This window comes from Symphalangus syndactylus, chromosome 9, assembly GCF_028878055.3.
Source record: "Symphalangus syndactylus isolate Jambi chromosome 9, NHGRI_mSymSyn1-v2.1_pri, whole genome shotgun sequence".
Taxonomy (NCBI): Eukaryota; Metazoa; Chordata; class Mammalia; order Primates; family Hylobatidae; genus Symphalangus; species Symphalangus syndactylus.
The window spans coordinates 35,130,154-35,153,973 of NC_072431.2; the positions used below are offsets into that span (position 1 = coordinate 35,130,154).

The 23,820-nt window shown below is 33.1% G+C and overlaps 1 protein-coding gene and 1 long non-coding RNA gene across 4 annotated transcripts in view; one reads left to right on the forward strand and one right to left on the reverse strand.

Moving 5' to 3' along the window:
- Positions 1-18,380, forward strand: part of SCN9A (sodium voltage-gated channel alpha subunit 9) — a 179,577-nt gene extending 161,197 nt beyond the window's left edge. For 2 of the 3 annotated variants that reach the window (XM_055291909.1, XM_055291910.2), the window contains exons 25-27: positions 8,276-8,380; positions 8,515-8,785; positions 13,714-18,380. In XM_055291909.1, the coding sequence (XP_055147884.1) occupies positions 8,276-8,380; positions 8,515-8,785; positions 13,714-14,906 (1,569 nt within the window). In that variant the 3' untranslated portion in view covers positions 14,907-18,380. The remainder of the gene's footprint in view (positions 1-8,275; positions 8,381-8,514; positions 8,786-13,713) is intronic. The other variant, XM_055291911.2, reaches the window with a different exon arrangement.
- Positions 1-23,820, reverse strand: part of LOC134731424 (uncharacterized) — a 423,644-nt gene that overhangs the window by 140,659 nt on the left and 259,165 nt on the right. Inside the window, exon 9 of the long non-coding RNA XR_010113657.1 lies at positions 13,760-13,939. This is a non-coding gene — a long non-coding RNA (uncharacterized lncRNA). The remainder of the gene's footprint in view (positions 1-13,759; positions 13,940-23,820) is intronic.

Sequence of the window (23,820 nt, forward strand, 5' to 3'; positions counted from 1 at the left end):
GATTTCAAACTTCTTACAGTCGTCAAAACTAACTTCATGACCTGATATGTGATCTATCCTGAGAATATTCTGTGTGCACTTGAAAAGATGGTGTATTAAGATGCTGTTGGGTAGCATATTCTGTGTGTTTGTGATCCATTTGGTCTATAGCATTGTTCAAATCCACAGTTTGTTTATAGATTCCATATCTGGCTGTTCTGTTCATTATTGCAAGTCAGGTATTGATGTATCCTACTCTTATGGTGTTGCTGCATGTTTATCCCTTCAGATCTGTCAATGATTGCTTTATGTATTTACATGCTTTGATGATGGATTCACATATATTTATAGCTGTTATATCTTCTTGATGAATTAACTCTTTTATTTTATGACCTACTTTGTCTCTTGTGACAGTTTTTTATTTAAGGTCTATTTTGGCTGATATAATTACAGGGTGTCCTCTGTGTCTGGGTTTTACATCTGTAGATTCAGCCAATGCTGATTGAAAACACTGTATTCATGGAATGTGAAATCCACAGATACACAGGGTCAAATTTTTTTATCCACGGGTCCTGCAGGGCTGACTGTGGGACTTAAGCTTCCTCAATTTTGGTGTCCCTTGGGGTTCTGGAACCATGACCCTGTAGATACTAAAGGACAACTGTATAGCCCCATTGCTCTCTTTTGGTTACCATTCTACAAAATCTATCTTTCTTATCAATTAACTTTCAAACTATGTTTTCTTAAATCTGAAACAAGTATCTGGAGACAGCATATAACTGGATGTTGTTTTCATAAATCTATGCAGCCATCGTAGGTCTTTTGATTGGGAAGTTTAATCCATTTGTGTTTGAAATAATCATTGGTAGGTAAGGATTTACTATTGCCTTTTTGTTAAATTTTTCTGTTTTGTAATGCTTTTTTCTGTCTTTTTCTCTCTTAACTGTCTTCTTTTGTGATTGGTTGATATTTTATTGTGATGTGCTATGATTTCTCTTTTTTATTTCTGTATTTTTACGTGGATTTTCCTTGTGGTTATCATGAGGCAATCACAAATATCTTATAATAGTCTACTTTAAGCTGATAACAACTTAACTTCAATCACATACCAAAAATCTTCACTTTTAATACCTCCCTCACACTTTTTGTTATAAATGTCACAATTTACATCTTTTTATAATGTGTTTCTACAAACACATTTTTGTAATTTTAGTTATCCTTAATTATTTTGACATTTAACTTTTATATGAGAATTACAAATGATTTATATAATACTATTAGAGTATTACAGTATTCTCTATTTGTCTGTGTATTTACCTTTACTAGTGAGATTTGTGCTTTCATATGCTCTTGTGTTGCTCTTTACCATGCTTTCGTTTCAACTTGAAGAACTCACTTTAGCATTTCCTATAAGACAAATCTAGTGGTGATGAACTCCCTCAGCATTTGTTTGTATGAGAAAGTTTTTATCCTTCCTTAACTAAAGGACAGTTTTTCCAGGTATATTATTCTTGGTCAGCAGTTTTTTTCTTTAAGTATTTTGAATATATACTTTCACTTTATGTGTTCTTTTAAAGTTTCTGCTGAGAAATCTGCTGTTCATCTTATGAGAGCTCTTTTGTACATGACAATTCAGTTTTTTCTTGCTGCTTTCAAACTTCTCTTTCACTTTTGGCAATTTGATGATATTGTCTCCAGTGGAGACTTTTTTTTCTTTTTTTCCGAGATAGAGTTTTGCCGTGTTGCTCAGACTGGAGTGCAGTAGCATGATCTTGGCTCACTGCAACTTCCACCTCCTGGGTTCAAGCAACTCTCTCTGCCTCAGCCTCCTGAGTAGCTGGGATTATAGGCACCCACCCCCACGCCCAGCTAATTTTTGTAATTTTTGGTAGAGATGTGGTTTTGCCATGTTGGCCAGGGTGGTCTTGAACTCCTGACCTCAGGTGATCCACCCCCCCCCACCCCCCCCAGCCCCCAGAAGTGCTGAGATAACAGGTGTGAGCCACCACGCCCAGCCGAGACTTCTTTAGATTTGTCCTATTTGGGATTATTTGAGTTTCCTGAATTTAGATGTTCGTATCTCTCCCCAAATTTGAACATATTTTAGCCATTTTAAAAATATTTTACACCCGTCTTCTCTTTCTGTGATTTCATAATGTATATATTGCTCCACTTAATGATGTCCCATAAATCTTCACTCATTTTTCTTTTTTATTTCTTCTTGCTCCACTGACTGGATAATTTTAAATGATCTACCTTTTTTTTTTTTTTAGTGTCCATCTTTTGAGGGTTTTTATTTTATTTTTTATTTTTTTATTTTTATTTTTTATTATACTTTAAGTTTTAGGGTACATGTGCACAACATGCAGGTTAGTTACATATGTATAAATGTGTCATGTTGGTGTGCTGCACCCATTAACTCATCATTTAACATTAGGTATATCTCCTAATGCTATCCTTCCCCCCTCCCCCCACCCCACAACAGGCCCCGGTGTGTGATGTTCCCCTCCCTGTGTCCATGTGTTCTCATTGTTCAATTTCCACCTAAGAGTGAGAACATGCGGTGTTTGGTTTTTTGTCCTTGCGATAGTTTGCTGAGAATGATGGTTTCCAGCTTCATCCATGTCCCTACAAAGGACATGAACTCATCATTTTTATGGCTGCATAGTATTCCATGGTGTATATGTGCCACATTTTCTTAATCCAGTCTATCATTGTTGGACATTTGGTTTGGTTCCAAGTCTTTGCTATTGTGAATAGTGCTGCAATAAACATACGTGTGCATGTGTCTTTATAGCAGCACGATTTATAATCCTCTGGGTATATACCCAGTAATGGGATGGCTGGGTCAAATGGTATTTCTAGTTCTAGATCCCTGAGGAGTCTCCACACTGACTTCCACAATGGTTGAACTAGTTTACAGTGTAAACTAGAACTAGAACCAACAATGTAAAAGTGTTCCTATTTCTCCACATCCTCTCCAGCACCTGTTGTTTCCTGACTTTTTAATGATCGCCATTCTAACTGGTATGAGATGGTATCTCATTGTGGTTTTGATTTGCATTTCTCTGATGGCCAGTGATGATGAGCATTTTTTCGTGTGTTTTTTAGCTGCATAAATGTCTTCTTTTGAGAAGTGTCTGTTCATCTCCTTTGCCCACTTTTTGATGGGGTTGTTTGTCTTTTTCTTGGTTTGTTGATTCTCCAGTTTGATCAAGTCTGCTATTGAACGCTCTAGGGAGTTTTTTAGTTCAGTTATTGTATTCTTCAATTCCAGAGTTTTTATTGATATTTGACTTTTATTTTTTTGTGTGTGTAGCTTCTGTCCCTTCATTGATATCCTCATTGTGTTCATGTATCATTTTCCTGATTTTGTTTAGTTGTCTGTCTCTGTTCTCTGGTACTTTGCTAAACTTCATTAGGATAATTAGGATTATTTTGAATTCTTTTTTAGGCAATTTATAAATCTCTATTTCTTTAGGGTCAGTAACTGTGGATTTCTTTTATCCCTTTTTGTTGTTTCCCTAATTCTTTGTCTTCCTTGTGCTTTGCATTGGTGTCTGTGCATTGGAAGAATAGCCACCTGTCAGCCATCCAACACAATGTCACAAATGACACAAAACAGCCACCAGGATTTATGAACTGACTTTGACAGGGAAAGACCTTTGCCAATCAGCCTGGCTAGAGATACTGAGAGTCTCTCAAACAGCTAATCTACCTTCTCCTTTTCCTATGTTTGTAGCTGTATCAATTGTTCTAATCATACTGGTTCTTTCAGTGCTCCATATGAGGTAAGAGTGAAACTGGACCCTAGTGCAGCACACTGAACAGCAAGGACGTTCGATATGCTCCACTTCTCTCTCTCCCTTGAAAGTGGTATATTGATGCAAATGAATAAATTAGCCCCTAGAAAGGATGGATACATTGTTTCAAACCAAGTAACAGGATACTGGCACAGTTATGATTGAAATGCCTGTTTGATTTGCAAGCCCATATCTTTTCCACAATGCAGTGTTTCCACTTACTGCTTTGTAACTTCAATAATTTGATCAAAGCTTATGGCTCTATCAACTACCCATGCCTCTTTCTAATAACCAATCCTATTTTACTAGTTTTTCCAACTATTCATCATCCTCATAAGTACTTTTTTCACCTCTAATGATTTCATGTGAAATTAGTTTTTAATAATCTAAAACATACTACTATTAGAAAAGTCATTAATAAGTTTGTTATAAAAAGGAAGATTACATGATATAGTTATACAAATTTATAATTACATATTTGAGCAACTATGGAGTAAATTTTAACAATAACCCCATTTCATTAATCTTATCGGAAGGTTAATAACAACGACAGTAATAGTAACTAAAATTTAATGAAGACTTACCATGTGCCAGATATTATGCTAACTATTCTTCATGCATGACCTCAATTTATCTTCTCAGCAAACACAAATGCAGTAACTACTCTTATAATGATGAGGTGGTTTTACTTAAAGAATTAAGAAACTTCCCCAAGGACAAAAGAAAGGACTTGAACAAAGATGATCTGACACCAGAAGTGAAGTCTTTATTACTGTGTAATACAGCCTCAATGTAGATTGTAACAAAAAAATTAGCCCGACTTACAGAATTCCTTCCACCTAGGTTTCAAAGGGTTACATTTTGCACAAGGCCTAAATAAGCTATAGGAAAACAAAATACCCACACAAGTTTCTCTATTGAAGTAATTCATAATTTCCTATTAGTTTTATCCCATTCTTCATCATATCGAAAACTAGGTATCATTAGGGGAAAACAAAATCTATTAGTTCGATTTTCTCCTCGAAGTTGAAGTTTTCTCCTCAGTTTTTCTCCAGCTTCTTCTGTTAAGTTCTTGGCATGCTGTAATATTCAGTCCCCATTAATGAACAATAAAGGATCTGGGCTTCTCTTGACGTTGACATGAAGTCTCTCTCTCTCATGCCTTGCCAGTAGGTGAGATGAATATGAAAATTACATAAAGACTGCATATTAAATAGAGGAAAGCTGAATTAAAACACTCTAAGGTGGCCGGATATGGTGGCTCACGCCTGTAATCCCAGCACTTTGGGAGGCCAAGGCTGGCAGATCACTTGAGGCCAGGAGTTCAAAACCAGACCAGCCAACATGGCAAAACCCTGTCTCTACTAAAAATACAAAAATTAGCCTGATGTGGTGGCATACACCTGTAATCCCAGCTACTTGGGAGGCTGAGACATGAGAATTACTTGAACCCAGGAGGTGGAGGTTGCAGTGAGCCAAGATGGTGGCACTGCACTCCAGCCTGTGCCTCAGAGCAAGACTCCATCAAAAACAACAACAACAACAACAACAAAAGCACTCTAAGGCAGAAGGGGAAGTCTGGTTAACATTAGGTATTTGATGAACAAGAAAATTCAATATAATGGGAAGCTTCCCATTCAACAGCAAACAATTAAAAAATAAGTAAATAAGAGGAAGCTGAATATTACCAAATCCAAGAGAGTAAAGGGAAACCATAACCAGGTCATCTTTAACTCCAGCACCCTACAAGTTAAGTAATGATCTCAGAACTATAAATCCTTGAAAATAAATGCTTAATTATGTGGATTATACTAATTTATGCTGTGACTAAAAAAGGTGAAATTATAGACTAATGTAGAATATACATAAATCTGTAAAACTTACAGCTAACTTAAGAAATTAGCAGAGAACAAAGGGAGCAACTGAAGCTTCTAGCCTCCTTTGTAAGATTTAGGCTTTTCCAGTCAAAAACCTCATTTAGATGTTATGTTATTTACTGTTGATTTTTAAAAGTTATATTTTCTTTTACATAATCAATTGGAAACTCCTTCAGTTTGGGTCTGATAATTGATAACTTCCTCAGTACCTAGAAATCTATCAAACATAATGTTGACATCCAATAAAGTGTTTATGTTGAAATCCTTTATTTAGAATTAAAAAGGTAGTCAAAGAGTTTCTTCAAATAGAGATATAGAAATGTATATTATCGTTTTAGTTTATATTCATTTTTTCTGTAAAGGAATAAGGGTATATTAAAATGAATATAAAATTAATACAATTTTGGTTATTGTATGTAGCCCCTATTCTTATTATTATACTTTAAGTTCTAGGGTACATGTGCACAACATGCAGGTTTGTTACATAGGTATACACGTACCATGTTGGTTTGCTGCACCAATGAATCATTTACATTAGGTATTTCTCCTAACGTAATCCCTCTCAAAGCTCCCCACCCCCTAACAGGCCCCAGTGTGTGATGTTCCCCTCCCTGTGTCCATGTGTTCTCATTGTTCAACTCCCACTTATGAGTGAGAACATGCAGAGTTTGGCTTTCCGTCCTTGTGATATTTTGCTGAGAATGATGGTTTCCAGCTTCATGCATGTCCCTGCAAAGGACATGAACTCATCCTTTTTTATGGCTGCATAGTATTCCATGCTGTATATATGCCACATTTTCTTTATGCAGTCCATTATTGATGGACATTTTGGTTGGTTCCAAGTCTTTGCTATTGTGAATAGTGCTGCAATAAATATACGTATGCGTGTGTCTTTATAGTAGCATGATTTATAATCCTTTGGGTATATACCCAGTAATGAGATTGCTGGGTGAAATGGTATTTCTAGTTCTAGATCCTTGAGGAATCATCACACTGTCTTCCACAATGGTTGAATTAATTTATACTCTCACCAACAGTGTAAAAGCGTTGCTATTTCTCCACATCCTCTCCAACATCTGTTGTTTCCTGACTTTTTAGTGATTGCCATTCTAATTGGCATGAGATGGTATCTCATTGTGGTTTTGTGTTTCTCTGATGACCAGTGATGATGAGCATTTTTTCATGTCTGTTGGCTGCGTAAATGTCTTCTTTTGAGAAGTGCCTGTTCATATCCTTTGCCCACTTTTTGATGGAGTTGTTTGTTTTTTTCTTGTAAATTTGTTTAAGTCCTTCGTAGATTCTGGATATTAGCCGTTTGTCAGATGGATAGATTGCAAAAATTTTCTCCCATTCTGTAGGTTGTCTGTTCACTCTGATGATATTTTCTTTTGCTGTGCAGAAGCTCTTTAGTTTAATTAGATCCTGTTTGTCTGTTTTGGCTTTTGTTGCCATTGCTTTTGGTGTTTTAGTCATGAAGTCTTTGCCCATGCCTATGTCCTGAATGGTATTGCCTAGAGTTTCTTCTAGGGTTTTTATGGTTTTAGGTCTTAAATTTAAGTCTTTAATCCATCTTGAGTTAATTTTTGTATAAGGTGTAAGGAAGGGATCCAGTTTCAACTTTCTACATATGGCTAGCCAGTTTTCCCAGCACCATTTATTAAATAGGGAAGCCTTTCCCGTTGCTTGTTTTTGTCAGGTTTGTCAAGGATCAGATGGTTGTAGATGTGTGGTGTTATTTCTGAGGCCTCTGTTCTGTTCTATTGGTGTATATATCTGTTTTGGTACCAGCACCATGCTATTTTGGTTACTGTAGCCTTGTAGTATAGTTTGAAGTCTGGTAGCGTGATGCCTCCAGCTTTGTTCTTTTTGCTTAGGATTGACTTGGTGATGTGGGCTCTTTTTTGGTTCCATATGAACTTTAAAGTAGTTTTTTTCCAATTCTGTGAAGAAAGTCAGTGGTAGCTTCATGGGGATAGCATTGAATTTATAAATTACCTTGGGCAGTAATGCCATTTTCATGATATTGATTCTTCCTATCCATGAGCATGGAATATTCTTCCATTTGTTTGTGCCCTCTTTTATTTCACTGAGCAGTGGTTTGTAGTTCTCCTTGAAGAGGTCCTTCACATCCCTTGTAAGTTGGATTCCTAGGTATTTTATTCTCTTTGTAGTAATTGTGAATGGGAGTTCACTCATGATTTGGCTCCCTATTCTTTATAAAAGTTCTAAATATTAGCCAAATCATCAAAGAAGATATTCATTACTTTTAATTCTTACAACTTTTCTTAGCAATAAAAGTCACAGTAAGACAGCTAGCAGATAAAAAAGATACAAGTACATAGTTTAAAACAACACTGATTAGCACACCAAAAGAAAATTGAGGCAATCTTTATTATATGTAATACAAATATTTATATATGCACATTTAACTGTGTTTGGACACCCATGTTTCTACACATACGTAATTATTTAAGATATATTTTATGTATAGCCATCATGAACATAATAAAATGTATTTTATTTCTATATTAACACATTTTAACCTATCTTCGTGATCTGTAGAAAGATGTAGACAATGATTCTGGTTTTAACTACATTTATTTTTTGTTTCTTTACCTTGGAGGTCAAGACATCTTTATGACAGAAGAACAGAAGAAATACTATAATGCAATGAAAAAGCTGGGGTCCAAGAAGCCACAAAAGCCAATTCCTCGACCAGGGGTAAAAAAATATATGTATCTTTAGCATATAGATTTTCAAATTATTTCTAATTCATTTTTAATGCACGTCTTTAATTTCTAGATACTACTTGAAAAATTTACTCTGCATTCAATATTATTCTCGTTTCTTTGCAGAACAAAATCCAAGGATGTATATTTGACCTAGTGACAAATCAAGCATTTGATATTAGTATCATGGTTCTTATCTGTCTCAACATGATAACCATGATGGTAGAAAAGGAGGGTCAAAGTCAACATATGACTGAAGTTTTATATTGGATAAATGTGGTTTTTATAATCCTTTTCACTGGAGAATGTGTGCTAAAACTGATCTCCCTCAGACACTACTACTTCACTGTAGGATGGAATATTTTTGATTTTGTGGTTGTGATTATCTCCATTGTAGGTAAGAATATTTATTATTCAGATTTTATTTTTTGAGTAAAGCTAAACTTCACTTATGCTCAAGGAAGTATATTCTGAATTCTTGAATGCAAATTTACTCTTGAGTAAGTCAGTATAATGAAAGAATGAAAAAAATCCTAAAAAGCAAAACAAAAATATCTGCCTCTCATACTACAGTGTTTCTGGGTTTACACTACAGGCCCCAAAGCCAAATATTTCTATCTGTTAGAAGGAAATTATACTTGTTGATATTTAGTTTCCAATATTACCTTTGCAAAGCTAGTTACCATGTTTATATATAGCTGTGTCTTGAAAAAACCAATGTTGAATCTGAAATAACTTGTTTTTAGCACATGTGAGACTTGTCATTTGATTAATGATAATATTAATAGCCAGAATATCTGTGAATTTGTGAAAATTCTTCCAGAATTTAAAGTGAGGTTAAGGTCTCTAGAAATGCCAGTTTTATTTTTTAAGGCTTAATACTTCACAAGTGTATAAAATGCCAATCATTCTTCAACCAGCCATGGTCATGTCTGTGAATAACAGCACATGATTTTATATTTCCTAAACATTCATTGTCATGGTTGTTTTTCTATCTTCTTGGTTTTTTTGTTGTTATTTTCACATATCTTGCAAAGTATTTTAGGATTGTATTTCTTTTTAGAATTATAAACTTTTAATAGAGAGAGATTATAGAGATTATTTACTATAAATTTAATCAACAGGTTGTCAATCTGAAAAGGTTCAAGGTTGCATGACTTAGAATCATAAAATTAAGTGCCACATAACATAACACAGTAAGCACTTAAAATCAATATTTTTGGAAAAGCATATTATCACCAGAAGTCATACCAAAATTGATATAAGAAAATGAATTAAAATTTAGGTGAGAATTTCACACTAACAAAAATAATTCTGAAAGCATTCCTATTAAGTCAGGAAAAAAAAAAAGAGTGTGCCTGTATCATCCCTGTTTTTAGTAGTGCTGGCCAATGCAATTAGATAGAAAACAAAGAGGTACATATATACAAACAATGGAGCAAATGATCCTTAATATAATGACCTTCTTCATATAATGAAAGAAATTCCTCATGTAATGACCTTCATATAATAAAAGAGAACCAACTAAAATTCAATTAGAGTTCAAAAGGTACAAATTTTAAATTACACGTACTAACACTAATAATTATCTTATACATAAAAAAATTAGAAAATCTGATTCACAATTGCAATAAAAATAAAGTAAATTATCTAATAATAACTTTATCATATGAGACTTCTGAAGAAAACTTTAGGATATAAAAGAAAGCTGAAATAATTGAAAGGATTATCATGTACTTAGATAAGCTTCTTTCATTGTAATTAAGACTTTTAAAATTTATTAATCTATAAATTCAAGGAAAATATCAATGAGTCTTTTTATGTAGTGGGGGTAATAAATAGACAATAACAATATAAGTCTAAATGATTCTAAATTCATCTGGAGGAAAGTTAGGGTGACAAGAGGTGGCTTATTCTGCAAAATATTAAGACTTGTAAGATTGATGTTAAGTAAAACTGTTCAAATATAAAAGCTCAATGGGTTTGAAGAGAGTCCAAATTAAACTTTAATGTATAATTACCAATTTACTGAGTGAAAAGATCACATGAATCAAAATCTAAAGTTAAAAAAAGATTCTAGTAGGAAATATGTGGAAATAGACATAACCATATACTCTTATAGTCCTTTCTATTCATAACACAAATTTGTAAAGCAAAAAAAAAAAAATGAAGAAGAAATGACTGCACAAAAAAACAAAATATTCTTTGGGGAAAAAATCATCATAAATAAAAGGTTGAAAGACAAAAAATAGGGGAAATGTTTATGTAACAGTTAAGGCCAAGAAAGGATCAATACTTTAAATAGAAAATTGTTCTTATAAATTAATAAGAATATAGTAAAAATCCCAACAGACACATGGGCAAATACCAGACTAAGCCAAAAACAGAAGTTAAAAATAACCAATAAGGATACAAAATAACAAAACACAAGGAAAACTGTGGATTATTTTCACAAAAAATGCAAATAAATTACAATAGTAGATGTTTTCAAATGTCATGAAAATTTTTTGGTAAAAAACTATAAAGAAGAATGGTAGTACTCAATACTGGTGAACGTGTAAGGTATAAGCACTATCATATACTGCCATTAGAAATGTTAATTAGTACAGGCTTTCTGGAGACAGGTTCAGCTATACATTGTGTGTGTGTGTCTATATATATATATATAGACACACACACACAATGTATACAAATACTATATACAGTACACACATACTATATACTATATATAGTACACACATACTATATACTATATATATAGTACACACATACTATATACTATATATAGTACACACATACTATATACTGTATATATAGTACACACATGCTATATACTGTATATATAGTACACACATGCTATATACTGTATATATAATACACACATGCTATATACTGTATATATAGTACACACATACTATATACTGTATATAATAGTACACACATACTATATAATATATAGTACACACATACTATATACTATATACTATATATGTGGTACACACATACTGTATACTCTATATAGTATACACATACTATATACTCCATATACATACTATATACTATATATACACTATATACTATATATATATACACTATACACATACATACTATATACTATATACAGTGTATACATACTATATACTATATGTAGTATATACTATAGTGTATAGATACTATATACTATATATAGTGTATACATACTAAATACTATGTATAGTGTATATGTACTATATACTATATATAGCATATACTATATATAGTATATGCTATATATAGCATATACATACATATATATAGTATATGCTATATATAGTATATACTATATATAGCATATACATAGTATATATAGTATATACTATATATAGCATATACATACTATATATAGTATATACTATATACTATATATACTATATATAGCATATACATACTATATATAGTATATATTATATATAGCATATACATACTATATAGAGTATATGCTATATAAAGCATATACATACTATATATAGTATATGCTATATAAAGCATATACATACTATATATAGTATATGCTATATAAAGCATATACATACCATATATAGTATGTATATGCTATATATAGCATATACATACTATATATGGTATATGCTATATATAGCATATACATACTATATATGGTATATGCTATATATAGCATATACATACTATATATGGTATATGCTATATATAGCATATACATACTATATATGGTATATGCTATATATAGCATATACATACTATATATGGTATATGCTATATATAGCATATACATACTATATATGGTATATGCTATATATAGCATATACATACTATATATGGTATATGCTATATATAGCATATACATACTATATATGGTATATACTATATATATACTATATATAGCATATACATACTATATATGGTATATACTATATATAGCATATACATACTATATATAGTATATACTATATATAGTATATACTATATATAGCATATACATACTATATATAGTATATACTATATATAGCATATACATACTATATATAGTATATACTATATATAGCATATACATACTATATATAGTATATACTATATATAGCATATACATACTATATATAGTATATACTATATATAGCATATACATACTATATATAGTATATACTATATATAGCATATACATACTATATATAGTATATACTATATATAGCATATACATACTATATATAGTATATACTATATATAGCATATACATACTATATATAGTATATATAGTATGTGTGTATATATAGTATGTGTGTATAGTATTTGTGTGTGTATATATATATATATATATATATATATATACTGTTGACCCAAGTTCTATTAATATATTATTAAAAAGTACTCATGCAATTAGGAGAACATACCTATTTAGATATTCATTTCAGTAACAAAAATGAAAACAGTATAAATGCTAGTTTTCGATTTGTGGTTATTTTGAGAGAACATTATACCACTATAATAAATTATTTTGTTGTCATTTTTATGAAACTATCATCTCCATGACATATAAAGTAATTAAAATAGGTTACAGGCTGGGCACCCTGGCTCACGCCTATAATCCCAGCACACTGGGAGGCCGAGGTGGGCGAAATCACCTGAAGTCAGAAGTTTCAGACCAGCCTGGCCAACATGGTGAAACCCGTCCCTTCCAAAAATACAAAAATTAACCAGGTGTAGTGGCGCATGCCTGTAGTCCCAGCTACTTTGGAGGCTGAGGCTGGAGAATCATTTGATCCCGGGATGCGGAGATTGCAGTGAGCCAAGATCACGCCACTGCACTCCAGCTTTGGCGACAGAGAGAGACTCTGTCTTGAAAAATAAATAAATAAATAAATAAATAGGTTACAAAAAAAGCTTATATAACATGAATACATTTGTTTGTGTACATGTGCTTGCACAGAAAAATGTCTGAAGTGATACTCAAAATAAATATTGATAATAGTTACTGTTGTTGACATTTCAGGTGATTTATATTTTCTTTTTAGCATTTAACGGTATTGCTTGAATTTTCTATGTGAGTAGGTATTATTCTTAAAATTTAAAACACTATTATGGAGGAAAAAAATGGCCCATGAACTTAGTAAAAAGGAGAAAATGTCACAATGGTAATGTTAGTCATTTTTCTTTGGAATTTCTTAATCCTTTTTTAGGTAATTGCATTCAGTATAAAATAAAATATCTGTCATTCATAAGAAATGAGTTGACAGATAAAACTGTTTAGAGTCATCATTTTAGGTAGCATACATATTTAAATATTTTATTTCTATTATTTTCCTCCACATACAGGTATGTTTCTAGCTGATTTGATTGAAACGTATTTTGTGTCCCCTACCCTGTTCCGAGTGATCCGTCTTGCCAGGATTGGCCGAATCCTACGTCTAGTCAAAGGAGCAAAGGGGATCCGCACGCTGCTCTTTGCTTTGATGATGTCCCTTCCTGCGTTGTTTAATATCGGCCTCCTGCTCTTCCTGGTCATGTTCATCTATGCCATCTTTGGAATGTCCAACTTTGCCTATGTTAAAAAGGAAGATGGAATTAATGACATGTTCAATTTTGAGACCTTTGGCAACAGTATGATTTGCCTGTTCCAAATTACAACCTCTGCTGGCTGGGATGGATTGCTAGCACCTATTCTTAACAGTAAGCCACCCGACTGTGACCCAAAAAAAGTTCATCCTGGAAGTTCAGTTGAAGGAGACTGTGGTAACCCATCTGTTGGAATATTCTACTTTGTTAGTTATATCATCATATCCTTCCTGGTTGTGGTGAACATGTACATTGCAGTCATACTGGAGAATTTTAGTGTTGCCACTGAAGAAAGTACTGAACCTCTGAGTGAGGATGACTTTGAGATGTTCTATGAAGTTTGGGAGAAGTTTGATCCAGATGCAACTCAGTTTATAGAATATAGCAAGCTCTCTGATTTTGCAGCTGCCCTGGATCCTCCTCTTCTCATAGCAAAACCCAACAAAGTCCAGCTCATTGCCATGGATCTGCCCGTGGTCAGTGGTGACCGGATCCATTGTCTTGACATCTTATTTGCTTTTACAAAGCGTGTTTTGGGTGAAAGTGGGGAGATGGATTCTCTTCGTTCACAGATGGAAGAAAGGTTCATGTCTGCAAATCCTTCCAAAGTGTCCTATGAACCCATCACAACCACACTAAAACGGAAACAAGAGGATGTGTCTGCTACCGTCATTCAGCGTGCTTATAGACGTTACCGCTTAAGGCAAAATGTCAAAAATATATCAAGTATATACATAAAAGATGGAGACAGAGATGATGATTTACTCAATAAAAAAGATATGGCTTTTGATAATGTTAATGAGAACTCAAGTCCAGAAAAAACAGATGCCACTTCATCCACCACCTCTCCGCCTTCATATGATAGTGTAACAAAGCCAGACAAAGAGAAATATGAACAAGACAGAACAGAAAAGGAAGACAAAGGGAAAGACAGCAAGGAAAGCAAAAAATAGAGCTTCATTTTTGATATATTGTTTACAGCCTGTGAAAGTGATTTATTTGTGTTAATAAAACTCTTTTGAGGAGGTCTATGCCAAAATCCTTTTTATCAAAATATTCTCAAAGGCAGTGCAGTCACTAACTCTGATTTCCTAAGAAAGGTGGGCAGCATTAGCAGATGGTTATTTTTGCACTGGTGATTCTTTAAGAATTGCAAGAGAACTCTGTAGGAATTATTGATTATAGCATACAAAGGTGATTCAGTTTTTTGGTCTTTAATAAATCAGAAGACCACATAGAAAACTTTTACATCTGCCTTGTCATGTTTTCACAGGATTGTAATTAGTCATGTTTCCCATGTAAATAAACAACACACACACACACACAGAAAAATCTATTATTTATCTATTATTTGGAAATCAACAAAAGTATTTTGCCTTGGCTTTGCAATGAAATGCTTGATAGAAGTAATGGACATTAGTTATGAATGTTTAGTTAAAATGCATTATTAGGGAGCTTGACTTTTTATCAATCTACAGAGGTTATTCTATATTTTGAGGTGCTTAAATTTATTCTACATTGCATCAGAACCAATTTATATGTGCCTATAAAATGCCATGGGATTAAAAATATATGTAGGCTGTTCATTTCTACAAATGTTTTTCATTCATCTTGACTCACATGCCAACAAGGATAAGACTTATCTTTAGAGTATTGTGTTTCATAGCCTTTCTTCTTTCATATCCCTTTTTGTTCATAGAATAACCACAGAACTTGAAAAATTATTCTAAGTACATATTACACTCCTCAAAAAATAAAGATAACTGAGAAAAAAGTAATTGACAGAAGTTCTATTTGCTATTATTTATATAGCCTAACATTTGACTGTGCTGCCCAAAATACTGATAATAGTCCCTTAAACTCATTTATCAAATTTTCCTGCTTTCTTATGCAGTATTGTTTAGTCATCCTTTTGCTGTAAGCAAAGTTGATGAAATCCTTCCTGATATGCAGTTAGTTGTTTGACCATGGTACATATTTGAGCAGATAATAACTTGGGCATGGTATTTATTGCATCACTTATATACAATCCTGTGTTTGGCAAGCTTTCAAATCATGTAATATGACAGACTTTCAACAAGATATATGTTTAGTATGAATAAAAAAGCATTGAAATAGGGATTCTTGCCAACTTGCTCTCTTGCCACCAACTTACTTTCCTAAATTATGGAAGTAATCTTTTGGATATACTTCAATGTATACAATGAGGAAGATGTCACCTTCTCCTTAAAATTCTATGATATGAAATATATTTTGCCTCAATCAACACAGTACCATGGGCTTCTATTTATCAAGCACATATTCATTTTGCATTAGCTGTAGACATCTAGTTTTTGAAAACACCTATTAATAGTAATTTGAAAAGAAATAACCATAATGCTTTTTTTCATGAGTTTATATCAGGAATATGAGATCTTTCTTCTATAAAGTTATTCATGCACAGGCAAAAATTGAGCTGCACAGGTAGAACATAATTTTATTTAGAGATTTTTGTGGGAGGTTTTGAAGCAAATATATAAAACAACTTTCACTAATTTGCTTTTCATATTTAAAAAATAATTACATTTATATAATAAATGTTTAAAGCACATATTTTTTGTTGTTCTGGCAACTTAAAAAGAAAGAGGATTTAAACGTACCTATAGAAACAAAGAATTATGGTTACAGAATGAGATCAGAAGTCTAGAATGTTTTTAAATTGTGATGATATATTTTACAACATCCATTATTACTTTGAGACATTTGTTCTAATGTACGTATAAAACTCAATCTAGGGCTAAAGATTCTTTATACGATCTTAGGTTCATTCATCTTAGGCTATTTGAACCACTTTTTAATTTAATATTAAAGACACCATTCAGTGTTTTCCGAGACTATATAGATCATCTTATCACATACCTACCAAGCCTATTGGAAATAGGTTTTGATAATTTAAGTAGTGACCTATACAAAATATATTACATCATCAGATTTTTAAATACATTCAATTAAGAATTTAACATCACCTTAAATTTGAATTCAATCTACCATTATTTCAAACTCACAAATATAACTGCATTATGAATACTTGTATAATGTAGTAAGAGAAGATGTTTGACAAGTTCGTGTGTAATTTTCTATTAATGTTTTTACACTGCCTTGTTTTTATGTAAAATAAAAAATATGGGCAACTGGTTTGTTAACACAATTTCTTCTTAGCATTTCAAAAATATATATAAAGTTGTTCTTTTTCCTATTTCATGAACTATGATTTTTTTAAAAGTAACATGGTTAAGTTTTATATATATTTATGTTTGTTTCAGGAATGTCTACTTGTGACTTTTTAATCAATTAAAAATAATATTTGGAAGAAAGAGCTTATTAAGTATAAGCTTGAAGTAAAATTAGACTTCTCTTTCCATGTGGATTACTGTTTGTACTGATGGTTTCGCCCTTCAGAAGGCACTGTCATATTAATATTTAAATTTTATAATCACTGAACTTATTACACCCAACAATACAGAATTGCAGTTACACTGAAGAATTTAACTTAGAATAAAATGGAAGCAAACAGGTTTTCTAAAAACTTTTTTTAAGTGACCAGGTCTCGCTCTGTCACCCAGGCTAGAGTGCAGTGGCATGATCATAGCTCTCTGCAGCCTCAACTCTGGGCTCAAGCAACCCTCCTGCCTCAGCCTCCCAAGTAGCTAAGACAACAAGTACATGCCACCATGCCCAGCTGATATTTAAATTTTTGTAGATAAGGGGTCTTGCTATGTTGCCCAGGCTAGTCTCAAACTCCTGGCTTCAAGTGTTCCTACCGCCATGACCTGCCAACATGCTGGGGTTACAGGCATGAGCCACCATGCCCCAAATAGGTTTGAACACAAATCTTTCGGATGAAAATTAGAGAATCTAATTTTAGCTTTTTGATAGTTACCTAGTTTGCAAAAGATTTGGGTGACTTGTGAGCTGTTTTTAAATGCTGATTGTTGAACATTGCAACCCAAAATATTTAGCATGATTTTATAGAATTTTGATAGCTTTATTAAAAAAGAGTGAAAATAAAATGCATATGTAAATAAAGAAGTTCTAAATAGCTATTTCAGAGAAATGTTAACGGAAGTGCTGAAGGAAGGGCCAACTAAATTAGGATGGCCAGGGAATTGGCCTGGGTTTAGGACCTATGTATAAAGGCCACCACTTTTTAAAAAAATATCTGTGGTTTATTATGTTATCATCTTCTTGAGGAAAACAATCAAGAATTGCTTCACGAAAATAAATAAATAGCCATGAATATAATAAAGCTGTTTACATAGGATTCTTTACAAATTTCATAGATCTATGAATGCTCAAAACATTTGAGTTTGTCATAAATTATATTGTAGTTATACTTGAGACTGACACGTTGTAATATAATCTAAGAATAAAAGTTATACAAAATAAAATTATGTTTACATGTATTTTCTGTTTCAGTGAGAATAACCATAGGTGGGTAAAGTCAGTGCATATCTAAATAAGTTGCAGCAACTGATAGCTTTTTCCTTTTCACTGAAAGAAGGACAGCTTCAAACGTCCTCCATAAGAAGTGTTCCCGGGAAACAAAGACAAGGACAAAGAATCTAGAGTTCCAAAGTAATTTCTTGAAATCCACATCAAGGTTTGTGCAAAGGGAGAAAATTGAGACAGGAAGCAAAAATGTGCAAACATCTAGCCACACAGCGATGTATACATTTTTGTGTAATGGCATTAAGAGGTGGTGTAGCATACATAATGGCTAAGAGTTTTGGTTCATGCAGACTGCATTGTTCCTGTATGACACAGAAGTAGCCCGGATTCTTACATTTTCAGTAGCAAATTGGTTGCCATACTAACTACTATTACTACTAATATAAATTCTTGATTCTGTATTGTCATTGTTCTAATTTCTTTGTGTAGCTTGTCTCATTCTACCCTTACAACCACATAATGGAGTATTACTCTTTTTCTCATTTTACAGATGGGAAAGCTGTACCAGCTCTTAAGAGGTGATATAGCATACATAATGGCTAAGACCATGGGTTCTAGGACTGGAACTATATTTGTATCCCAGTTAAGCCATGACCCTATGAGTTTGCGGAATACATTCTTTAACCTGTATGGGCCTCAACTTTCTTATCTATAAAATGAGGAGAACAGCACTACTTCATTATGTGGTTGTAATGATAGAATGAGACAAGCTTCATGAAGAAATTAGAACAATGACTGAAAACATATTGAAAATTTATATTAGTAGTAAGAGTAGTTAGTATGGCAATTAATTTGCTACTAAAAATGTAAGAACCCAGGCTACCTCTGTATCATACAGGAACAATGCACTCTCCATGAATGTTAAATAATGACAATATTTTCTCTATTTTATGTGGGTAAGTATAACTATAGTGCCCAAAAGAGTTTTGTGCACCCATTGGTAGGTAGTAAATATTTAGTGATGTGGCATATACACCAAATATTTCAAAATTTAGCTACTTTTGAGATTTATGAATTCAAACAACATATTAAAATCAGGAAATATGCACATTTATAAAGGTCTAGCTTATTTCCAAAAAGTGGAGGTGGTTCTTCCCATTTTTAGCTGAGTAATTAATACAACCCTCTACTTTAGCTGTAAGCATCAAATCCTGTTGATGGTCATTAGGTAAGATATTCTAAAAATAATTGTGTACTAGGCCATTATTTCAACTTTGCATGTTATCATAATAGCATGTAAAAGGTGTAAAATATTCCTTGGGACTTCTGTACTGATAGTTGTAATAGCCACTCTGCAAAATAGAATTATAATCACTGAATAATACTGTAATCCATTTCAACATAAGTGATTGTCACACACGTAAATTTTTTACAACAACAAAGCTAAATTCTTTCACATTGTAGATAACACTACACCATAACCCAAGCAAAATGAGCTGCAGGATACATGGTAATCTCTCTCAAGGGAGGGAGAAATAATTACATACTAGCTAGAGCAGAGGGGATTTTGCTGCAATAGTATTTGATGCACACAGGAAATGAAACATGAATAATTGATAGTTATAAACAAGCAATAGAGTGAACATGCTACACTCAGCTTGACTCCCTATTACTCTGAGAGCCATACCTACATTAATAATTGATATGTCTGCAAAAAGGGTAATTTGAAGAGATTTATGAGACATTGGTAATAACTGCATCATTGTGCTTTAGCTTAAATCTTTTTAAATATATCCTTAGAAACAATAGATAAAAGCAACGTACAATAAGCATATAGAAAATGTTCAGAGTTTGTTAAAAATTTTGAAAATCTAGTAGAATTGAGCAACAGTTATTCCTAAGTTGTAATATTTGCTGGCATGACCTAGTTTTTATTTTATTTCCTACAAAACAAAATGTCTTCAAGTTAGTTCAGTCATATTCTTTTTATAAAAATATAATTCTTCTCTAATCTACCATCATGGTTCATTTCTATTTTTAGTGACATGTAAAATTTAGAATTTATGGGAAAATTATATCCAGTGAATATTAAGAATGCACTCCCATTAAATTACTATTTCTAAATATGTGAGAACATAATCTGGGTTTTCATGTGCTGCTTTGAAGAAATACATTCTTTTACTTATGGCTGCCCCTTCATCTGAAGAGCCTCCGGATCTACTCTCTTTAAATATCTTGTGTCTTCTACTCTGTACACTGACAATATGTCAAAATGTGCTTTCTCCTGCTCTTAGGCTACTCTTGAGAACTGCCCATTTTTATATGAGAAAGAATGATATCTTGCTCATATAAGAAAAGGATATAAACCAACTGTGATACACTAATTCCTTGTAACAGAACAGAAAAAATAAATGGATGGGGTTACATGTGTCTTTATACAAAACACAGGATAACTGTACCCAGGCTCCTGCCTCACAAAAATTGTGAGATAATACATTTGTATTATTTTAAGCTGCTAAATTTGTGATCATTTGTTACAAAGGATCAAACACAAATGCATGCTCCTGTTTTCCAATGTACCATGCGAAGGTATAAATACAGATGAGCAACGCTGCCAGAAAGGTTATTTTATCAAACTACAATGGCTCATACAGACTGTGGAGGTAAAAAGAGAGGGACACTGGTGAGACAGTTTGGCACACTGATCTCGCCCGCAAAAGACTGATGTAGAAAGCAAACGTTAATTGTTTTCTTACCAAAAATTTAAAGGAGGAGATTTTCCTCCCTGTTGACTATCCTATTCATATTCACCATTCAGTGCACCTTATTCTTGGCAAAGCACCTTACAAATTTTTACCCAGAAACCAAAGAAAATGGGCAAGCTTAAGTAATTTTCTCAAAGTCAAAGAAAATCTGAAGTATACTTGTCCCACTCATGCCTTTAAAAATGTAGGCCAAGAGAATCTACAGCAAATGTCTTCTAAAACGTTTCATTTGGAACGTAAAATGTTTCTATGTCAATACATTTAAGGAAGGATTATATATTTCACTCTTAGAGTAACATAATTCACTTTAGCATGTTACATGCTTGCAGAAGATATGAGACTCAGGAGTCAGAGACAATAATAGATTATTACTTAAAGCAATAGCAGGAGCCAGAATATTATCATTTTTGTGTTGGTCTTAGAAAGCTGGGGCTGTCATAATAATATACCATAGATTGGGTGGTTAGAACAACAGAAATTTATTTCTAACAGTTCCCGAGGCTGAGGAGTCCAAGATTAAGGACGCCAGCCAATTTCGTTCCCCAGTGAGGGCTCATTTCCTGGCTGGCAAGGGGCAGCATTCTCACTGTGTCTTCAAATGGAGGAGGCAGTGAGCTCTGGTCTTTCTTCTTTTTTCTATAGGAATACTAATCTCATGGTGGAAGATACACATATATATATATGTGTATATATATATATATATATATATATATATATACACATATATATATACATAAAATTCAAGTTCTGCTTTTTGGGGCTTTGTGGATTTTTTACCCAACTATTTCTGATCCAGAGTTGGTTGAATCCACAGATCAACCTATATATATATAGATCAATCTATCTATATATATATATAGAGAGAGAGAGAGACCTCCATATCCATGGTTTCTGATCTGTGGATTCAACCAACTCTGGATCAGAAATAGTTGGGTAAAAAATCCACAAAGCCCCAAAAAGCAGAACTTGAATTTTCCATATGCTGAGTACTACATTGAATCCATACAAATGAAGTGACGTGTAGGTAATTTTAAAGTATATAGGAGGATGTGTGTAGGTTATAAGCAAACACTATGCCATTTGTGTAAGAGATTTGAGCATCTGTGGATTTTGGTATTCTCAGGGAGTCCAGAAGCCAATCCCCAACAGGTACCAAGGGACAACTGTATATCATGGTGAATAAATTACATCTTCCTTCTCATTGATTAGTACCACCATTCATCCAGTTTTCCAAACTAGTAATCCTCTTCATTAACCCTCCGCATTTATTCACCAAGACCAGTTCATTCTACCACCTAATGTAATATAAATCCATCAACTTCTATTAATTTCCACTGTCAACCCCTAACCCAATCCATTACCACCTTTAACCTCTTTATAAGACAATGTAATAACCTACTTGTTTTATCTTCCTAAATCCATTCTTGCCTCACTTCCAAATCTATTCTCAGTACAGTAGCCAGAGTGGATTTTATGAGGTTGTGACATTTCCCTGCTTAAAATTTTGGGTCATTTTCCTGCATAAAATTCTGTAATATTTCTCCATTATTATGATAAATTCTAAAATCCTCAGCAAAGATTTTACAAGCTCTGTACTGTTACTGTCTACAAGTTCTACAAGCTTTCCAGCCCTACACCATGTCAGCCTCACTGCTCTTATCTTCCCTCTTTCCCTATCTTAATCTGTGTGCTTCAGCCTCAATAGTTTTCTGTTTGCAGGATCTTCTCAGTAAAAGTATAGTGTATTCTTATATTCTTATACAGTGCCAATGCTTTCTGGCCTGAGAGAGACTATGCATGTCTTTCACGTCATAAGTTGAGTGCATGTTTGAAACTGCCCCACTGCTCACAAAATAAAATTAGTATAGAAAACTGGCATTTTTGAAGGACTAAGTTAAAAGTGTTTTTCCTCTATAGCTTTAACAGAGTAGAAAAAAAAAAAACAGAGATAATGTCAAGTAGGAAACAAAGGGATTGAAAAATGAAAACTTTCATATACATTCTACATTAAAATCAGACATTTATTTCTCTAAGGCCTGAGTTTCTCAATATTGGCAATCTTGATATTTGGGCTGGATAATTCTTTGTTGTGAGTGGCTGTCCTGTGCATGGTGGGATGTTTAGCACCATCACTGGTCTCTAATCTCTAGATATCAATAAACATTCCTAATTCCACAGTTATGACAAATAAAAATGTCCCCATCTTTGCTAAATGTTCTCAGGGGGACAAAATCCTCCCCAGCTGACAATGACTGATCTCTGACAATGTCTGTCAAGGTATGAATCATGGATAACCCACATTACCTTTGCTATTAGTTTAAAAAATACTGAGACTTACCCAAGATCTACTGAATCGGATAGAGCCCCAAAATAATCACATAGCAACAGTGAAGACCATTATCCCAAAAATGACTAACTAGTTGTCCTAGGGATATTAAGTGCTCTCGATTTTCTCTTTTAAAATATTGTTGCAAATTCAAAATGATGTCTTTCTGTGAGAAATTGAGTCAATTATCTTTAAGTTCAGTGTTTCTTTTTGGCTAGTAGGTAAGCTTTGGGTACATTCAGACATGATAATTCTTCCTACGGTTATTCAGGAGTTTGGGTTCCCATTTTTATCATAATTACATGGAACAGTCACAGAGATGGGATCACTTGTTCAAGTGGAGTTTCT